Raw genomic sequence first — 7,578 nt, 5'->3', positions numbered from 1 at the left:
ACAGTGACAAGGGAGGTATTAGGAGAATTAACAGGGACAAGGGAGGCATTAGTAGAACTGACAGTGACAAGGGGAGGTATTAGTAGAATTGACGGTGACAAGGGAGGTATTAGTATAACTGACAGTGACAAGGGGAGGTATTAGTAGAATTGACAGTGACAGGCTGTGGAGGATATAGTGCACAGTCTTCCACTAGGCTGTGGAGGATAAAAAGCACAGTCTGCCACTATGCTGTGGAGGGTATATAGCACAGTCTGTCACTAGGCTGTGGAGGATACATAGCACAGTCTGTGCCACGAGGCTGTGGAGTATATATAGCACAGTCTGCCACTCGGCTGTGGAGGATATATATCACAGTCTGTGTCACTAGGCTGTGGAGGATATATAGCACAGTCTGCGCCACTATGCTGTGGAGGATATATAGCACAGTATGCTCCACAAGGCTGTGGAGAATATATAGCACAGTCTGTGCCACAAGGCTGTGGAGGATATATACACATGACAGTGACATGGGAGGTATGAGTAGATCTGACAGTGACATGGGAGGTATTAGTAGAACTGACAGTGACAAGGGAGGATATATAGCACAGTCTGTGCCACGAGGCTGTGGAAGATAAAAAGCACAGTCTGCCACAAGGCTGTGGAGGATATATACACATGACAGTGACATGGGAGGTATAAGAAGATCTGACAGTGACAAGGGAGGGATTAGTAGAACTGACAGTGACAAGGGAGTTATTAGTAGAATTGACAGTGACAAGGGAGGTATAAGTAGATCTGACAGTGACAAGGGAGGTATTAGTAGAACTGACAGTGACAAGGGAGGTATTAGTAGAACTAACAGTGACAAGGGAGGTATTAGTAGATCTGAAAGTGACAAGGGAGGTATTAGTAGAACTAACAGTGACAAGGGAGGTATTAGTAGATCTGACAGTGACAAAGGAGGTATAAGTAGAACTAACAGTGACAAGGGAGGTATGAGTAGAACTGACAGGAACAAGGGAGGTATTAGTAGAGCTGACAGTGACAAGGGAGGTACAAGTAGAACTAACAGTGACAAGGGAGGTATTAGTGGAATTAACAGGGACAAGGGAGGTATTAGTAGAACTGACAGTGACAAGGGAGGTATTAGTAGAACTGACAGTGCCAAGGGAGGTATTAGTAGAACTGACAGTGCCAAGGGAGGTATTAGTAGAACTGACAGTGATAAGGGAGGTATTAGTAGAACTGACAGTGATAAGGGAGGTATTAGTAGAACTGACAGTGACAAGGGAGGTATTAGTATAACTGACAGTGACAAGGGAGGTATTAGTAGAATTAACAGGGACAAGGGAGGTATTAGTATAACTGACAGTGACAAGGGAGTTCTGAGTAGACTGACAGTGACAAGGGAGGTATTAGTAGAATTAACAGGGACAAGGGAGGTATTAGTAGAACTGACAGTGACAAGGGAGGTATGAGTAGAACTGACAGGAACAAGGGAGGTATTAGTAGAACTGACAGGAACAAGGGAGGTATTAGTAGAACTGACAGTGACAAGGGAGGTATGAGTAGAACTGACAGGAACAAGGGAGGTATTAGTAGAACTGAAAGTGACAAGGGAGGTATTAGTAGAATTGACAGTGACAAGGGAGGTTTAAGTAGAACTGACAGTGACAAGGGAGGTATTAGTAGAACTGACAGTGACAAGGGAGGTATTAGTAGAATTGACAGTGACAAGGGAGGAATTAGTAGAACTGACAGTGACAAGGGAGGTATGAGTAGAACTGACAGGAACAAGGGAGGGATTAGTAGAACTGACAGTGACAAGGGAGGTGTTAGTAGAACTGACAGTGACAAGGGAGGGATTAGTAGAATTGACAGTGACAAGGGAGGCATTAGTAGAATTGACAGTGACAAGGGAGGAATTAGTAGAATTGACAGTGACAAGGGAGGTTTAAGTATAACTGACAGTGACAAGGGAGGTATTAGTAGACTGACAGTGACAAGGGAGGTATAAGTAGAACTGACGGTGACAAGGGAGGTATTAGTAGATCTGACAGTGACAAGGGAGGTATTAGTAGAACTGACAGTGACAAGGGAGGTATTAGTAGAACTGACAGTGACAAGGGAGGTATTAGTAGAACTGACAGTGACAAGGGAGGTATAAGTAGATCTGACTGGGGCCATGGAGGTATTAGTAGAATTGACAGTGACAAGGGAGGTATTAGTAGAATTGACAGTGACAAGGGAGGTATGAGTAGAACTGACAGTGACAAGGGAGGTATAAGTAGATCTGACAGTGACAAGGGAGGCATTAGTAGAACTGACAGTGACAAGGGAGGTATAAGTAGATCTGACAGTGACAAGGGAGGAGAGGAAGGGAAATTGGCAGAATGCAAAGAGCAGGCATATGGAAAGTAGAACTCCCCTGTGGAAATGGGATATATGGGTTTCCCTACACAGTTGATAAAGAAGATGGTATGTGCTTGGACAGACTAGATGGTCAAAGAAATGGTTAGGGTATTGGCTTACCAAGGTAGCTAACTGGGCTTCCAGTTGGACATAGATGAAGAGGCAGGAGGGAATCTGGGAGCCAACCATTGTGGCCGATTACACTGTTGATCCCCAACTCTGGTTGTTGAGTGTTTAACATTCAGAGAAGGATGTACTCGGCTGGTGGTGCCGGCAATGAGCAGTGGCAAAGAAAGTAACCCCACATGGCATCAGCCGTAATTTGGTGATTTTGCTTTAAGTGCATGGCTTCTCTTCTGTACCATGGTAATTTTTAGAAGGAAATCCACTCATCTCTAAACTCCCTCTCCTCACCCCCAGGTGGCAGCTGACAGGGGATGGAGGGTTAAAGAAAAGATGTAAATAAAGACTTTGAAATGGCTGAGATCCAACCATCTAAAGATGCCTTGTTTGTGGACATCAAGTGCACGGGGATAATCCTGACAGCTATTTCGCTTACGTCAAAGTGATACTCGCTGTTTGGATTACGTCGGAGCAAAAAGCTACTTTTGCGCCAAATACGGCTTAGGCAGAATAAAATGCTCCCATGATTGAAGAACGTGAGAGATATGTTTGCGCTTTCTTGTATAAATACTGAAAGCTTACCATTGTAACTCAGTCTATATACTATAAGAATGTCTTAAGCTGCTATATCAATAAAAAAAAAATAGATTGAATTTGTTTTGACAGAATAATCATATATGTGTACGGACATCAGTTTACATACGGCTTTGTGGAGATTTGAATGTAATAACTATTTAATTAAATTACTTTTACACAACACATGTCTTGGCCAATGACTCATCAACAAAATAACATTGAATAGTCTGAACTTAACACAAGTTTTAGCGATATTTTTACCAAAATATGCAGTTAGTATGTATGCTGATATGGATTACGTTCATTTACAAACTGGAATGATATTGATTATGGTCAAACAATAATATTTCAACTAACTGAAAATCAATATTTTTTAACAAACTTTAGGATATTTTTAAGTCACAAAGCATCACATAGGAACAAATAGAATATTTAAAATTGACATTTTTTTTCTTTTCTCTATCTGAGACTTCCTAAAAGTTTGATTTTTTTCTTCTGTGTTTTGATACTACCCTTATTACAAACTTGACCATCATTTGGAGTAGACGTGTATCAGTTATATAGACCGAATATGTTCGTTATTTTGAAATCTAGACAGGTACTATCGGAATCAAATAATTATCAGATAATTTTATAAACTTACATTCTTATTCATATCACATATATTTCATTCACCACACACTGCAGTTCGCACATGCATGGTGTGACTATCAAAAAACAAAATCACATAAAACAAATGATGTATGTTTCCAATGAAAATTTCTGTTTTCAAATGAAAACAATTATTCTGTCTCGGAATCACTTAAGTTCAACTAGTAAGTTATAATTAATATTTGGAAAATTGAAAACAAACTTGCATGATAAGCTACTTATTAAGGGGCAGTAACTCTTATTTCAAGGGAGGGTGTTCGAAATGCTCGGTGACGTGACCTCACAACCTTAATCAGCTAGAACTGTAAGCCAAAGGATAACTAATACCCCCTCTCCTATATAAACTAGAACTGTATGCCAAAGGCTAACTAATACCCCGCTCCTATATAAACTAGAACTGTAAGCCAAAGACTAACTAATACCCCTGCTCCTTTATAAACTAGAACTGTAAGCCAAAGACTAACTAATACCCCTGCTCCTTTATAAACTAGAACTGTAAGCCAAAGACTAACTAATACCCCCGCTCCTATATAAACAAGAACTGTAAGCCAAAGGCTAACTAATACCCCCGCGCCTGTATAAACTAGAACTGTAAGCCAAAGGCTAACGAATCCCCCCACTCCTATATAAACAAGAACTGTAAGCCAAAGACTAACTAATACCCCTGCTCCTTTATAAACTAGAACTGTAAGCCAAAGGCTAACTAATACCCCCGCACATGTATAAACTAGAACTGTAAGCCAAAGACTAACTAATACCCCCGCTCCTATATAAACCACCACTGTAAGCTAAGTAAGGTAAAGCATTGCAAAGCAATCCATAGTCTCCAACCAGTAAATGTTTCTTTATTCACTGAGCTATACACTAATTTAAGTATATAAGTGACATACTTTCTGTACCCCTCCAAATTGCAAAACATACTTTGAAAACCAAATCTTGTTAGCCCAGATGAACCAGTTTTGCTGAAATCGTCATAGTAGTTAAGGAAGAGTTGTCGGGAAAAATATTTCAAACAAAGGGCCACAACTCCTTAAAAAGGGTCGAAATGATAGAAATACTACCCTGATGCATGACATCAGGGGTTATTTACCATATATGTAAACTATCACTGAAATCGGACCAGCAGTTTTGGAGACAACATTTTCAACTCCTTTTTAAAGGGTCATAATGAAAAATAAATACTACCCTGATGCACAACATCAAATTAAACCCGTAGTTTTGAAGGAGTTGTCCATACAAAGATTTTTCAACCAAGGGACAGTTTGTAAAAAAAAAAAGGCTCGAAATGAAAAAAAATAACGCCTGGTTTCACAATTTCAGGTGGTATTTATCATATCTGTAGAGTGTCGTTGAAATCGATCCATTACTTAAGAACGAGTTGTCCCGACAAAATGTTTTAGGATTTGTTCAACAAAGGGCCATAACTTTGTCAAAAAGTGTCGGAATGAAAAAAAATACTACCATGATGCACAACATCAGGGGATAATTACCATATCTGTAAACTTTCAGTGAAATCGGCCCAGTAGTTTAGGAGACAGACAAAGTTTTATTGTAACAAAGGACCATAACTCCTTTTAAAAGGGTCGGAATGAAAAAGTACTACTTGGATTCACAACATCAGGGGGCAGTTACCATATCTGTAAACTTCGAAATTAGCCGAGTTGATCCGGAGAAGTTATCAGAACAAGGATTTTTCAAGAAAGGCCCATAACTCCATAAAAAAGGGTAGGAAAAAATAACCTGGATGCAGAACACCAAGGGGTATATAGTTATCATATCTGAAAACTTCCTTTGAAATTGGCCCCATAGTTTTGGAGGAGTTGTATGGACAAATATTTTTCAACAAACGGCCATCATTCCGTAAAAAAGGGGTCGGATTGAACAAATAATACCTAGATGCACACCATCAGGTGGTAGTTATCATATCTGGATCCTTTGAAATTGGCCGAGTAGATTAGGAGAAGTTTGTTTTTACATATTGACAAGATACATAGCTCACCTGAAGTAAAGTATTAAATCTTCTATAACACTTGTATGTGATAGTATTTTTACCTTCAACAGGCTTATGTGTTATCATTGTTTCAACTTTGTTGCTTACATCACATCATTATATTTTTTTTTCTTTTGAAGATATAATACCACGGATTTAGATGGCAACTCTGTGGTCAAACAGATCGAGTGAGGTATAGAATAGTTTTCTGAGTTTGTGGTATTATTCCAGGTTATATTTTATAACATAGAGTATTTATATTTTATGATGGCCGAGCGCAGCCAGTGTTAACAAAATTTCTAAAACAATGGTAAAAATGTAGGTTTTCTGTTAAAATGTTGATGTTTGTGTCATGCCCTTCATGTGCATGTAGTTTAGGCGAGCATTTTGGCAATTAAATATTGATTTATTTTGTCATATATATTAATAATGATTTAACTGTTTGTCTTTTATTGAATTTGTACGCATACAATATGTGCAAGGGCAACACCTAAGGAAAAGGATATACATACTAACATTGGATATTTATTCACCTGATAAAGTGCATTGTGCTGTATTGTCTTTGAAATTTAGGAAATTTATGTTTTTTAATTGGTATACTTATTCACTCCTGGTGATCATGTGTACATGAAACCACATGTGAAAATACGGGTTTATCTATCATGAAATGGACTCTACCTTTGAAATAACACTTTACCTATAAACATCTTTTACCCAATTCCAACAGATGGTATAGTCCTCTCTCAGCGGACAGGGTGATCACCACACCATGACATTAGAACAATAAGATTAGGTAGAGTCAGTCTGGTGAGCCTTGACCACTGTTCTGACTGGAGACCCTACTAATATATAGACAATAGAGGATTAATCCCCTATTGTTTAGAGTAGTGGACTCCTTGTTTTGGCAACACCCTTAGGCATATATAGATATTCAAACTGCTGACAAGGGGAAGCCATAGAAAATCATAGTTCAAGGGATGGTTGATATTAGAAGGAAATAAAGGAAAATCGTATATGAACTAAATCACGGACTTAGATAACAATTGATAATTTTTGTTTCAGTAGAAAGTTGTGTGAAATGTTTCTATAGAATTATTATATCATGAACTTCTGGAGACATATTGGAAAAAATACATATATTTTGATAAAAACGTCAACTGATCAAACTTTTACATGACCATCAATCAAGCCCTCAACTTACTTTCTAATCCTACATATTTAGCCTTAATTATGCTGCACACACAGGTGCTCAAGTGATGATAATCACCCATTATCTAACATTGCCATTGATTTAAACTTGATTATAGCCCTCTTCTATTAACTGTTACTAGGCGAAAGGTAACCCTGGGGAGGGGGTAAACTTTACTATAGTTTACATAGGGAAATCACATTTTGGACCAACATTTGTTTAATTGCCATTGGAAGTAATTCAATTTGGGTTAGAATTATCAGAATTGGATAGCAGTTTGATGGTATGCACATATCAGCCCTGACTGACCCCCGGGGCTGATGGGTGGGGCCAAAAAGGGTTGAATTGACTGAAATTTCAAAAATCTTCTTCTCAAGACCCAGATATGGTAAAATCAAATACTCTTCATAGATGGAAGGGTCTTAAGGTGCTTTACCAAAATTGTGAAATTTCATGACCCTGGGGTCCACGTTTTCCCCTGGGGAGGGGGTAAACTTTACNTTGTTATGGTTTATAATGGCAAATGATACTTTGAATATTACATGTTGTGATAACTTGATTGAAATTATAACCCTAAATTGACAGTTTGATACTTTGTAAATGTTGAGCCATCCCTACCCCCAAGGGCTGTAGGATGGGGCCCAATGGAGTCTGT

At 38.7% G+C, this 7,578-nt stretch overlaps 1 protein-coding gene across 1 annotated transcript; it reads left to right on the top strand.

Annotated features, from left to right (window-relative positions):
- Positions 1-668: 668 nt before the first annotated feature.
- On the top strand, positions 669-3,356 carry LOC110440445 (clumping factor A-like). The gene is made up of 3 exons (XM_021483544.1): positions 669-1,305; positions 1,395-1,814; positions 2,174-3,356. Exons 1-3 carry the CDS (start codon positions 669-671, stop codon positions 2,401-2,403), a joined length of 1,287 nt encoding a protein of 428 aa, XP_021339219.1. The 3' UTR covers positions 2,404-3,356.
- The last annotated feature ends 4,222 nt before the right edge of the window (positions 3,357-7,578 follow it).

The sequence above is a fragment of the Mizuhopecten yessoensis genome, unplaced genomic scaffold (assembly GCF_002113885.1).
Source record: "Mizuhopecten yessoensis strain PY_sf001 unplaced genomic scaffold, ASM211388v2 scaffold1765, whole genome shotgun sequence".
In the NCBI taxonomy this organism is placed as follows: Eukaryota; Metazoa; Mollusca; class Bivalvia; order Pectinida; family Pectinidae; genus Mizuhopecten; species Mizuhopecten yessoensis.
Note: the sequence above shows the minus strand (reverse complement) of the source record. Positions and strands in the feature narration are given on the sequence as shown.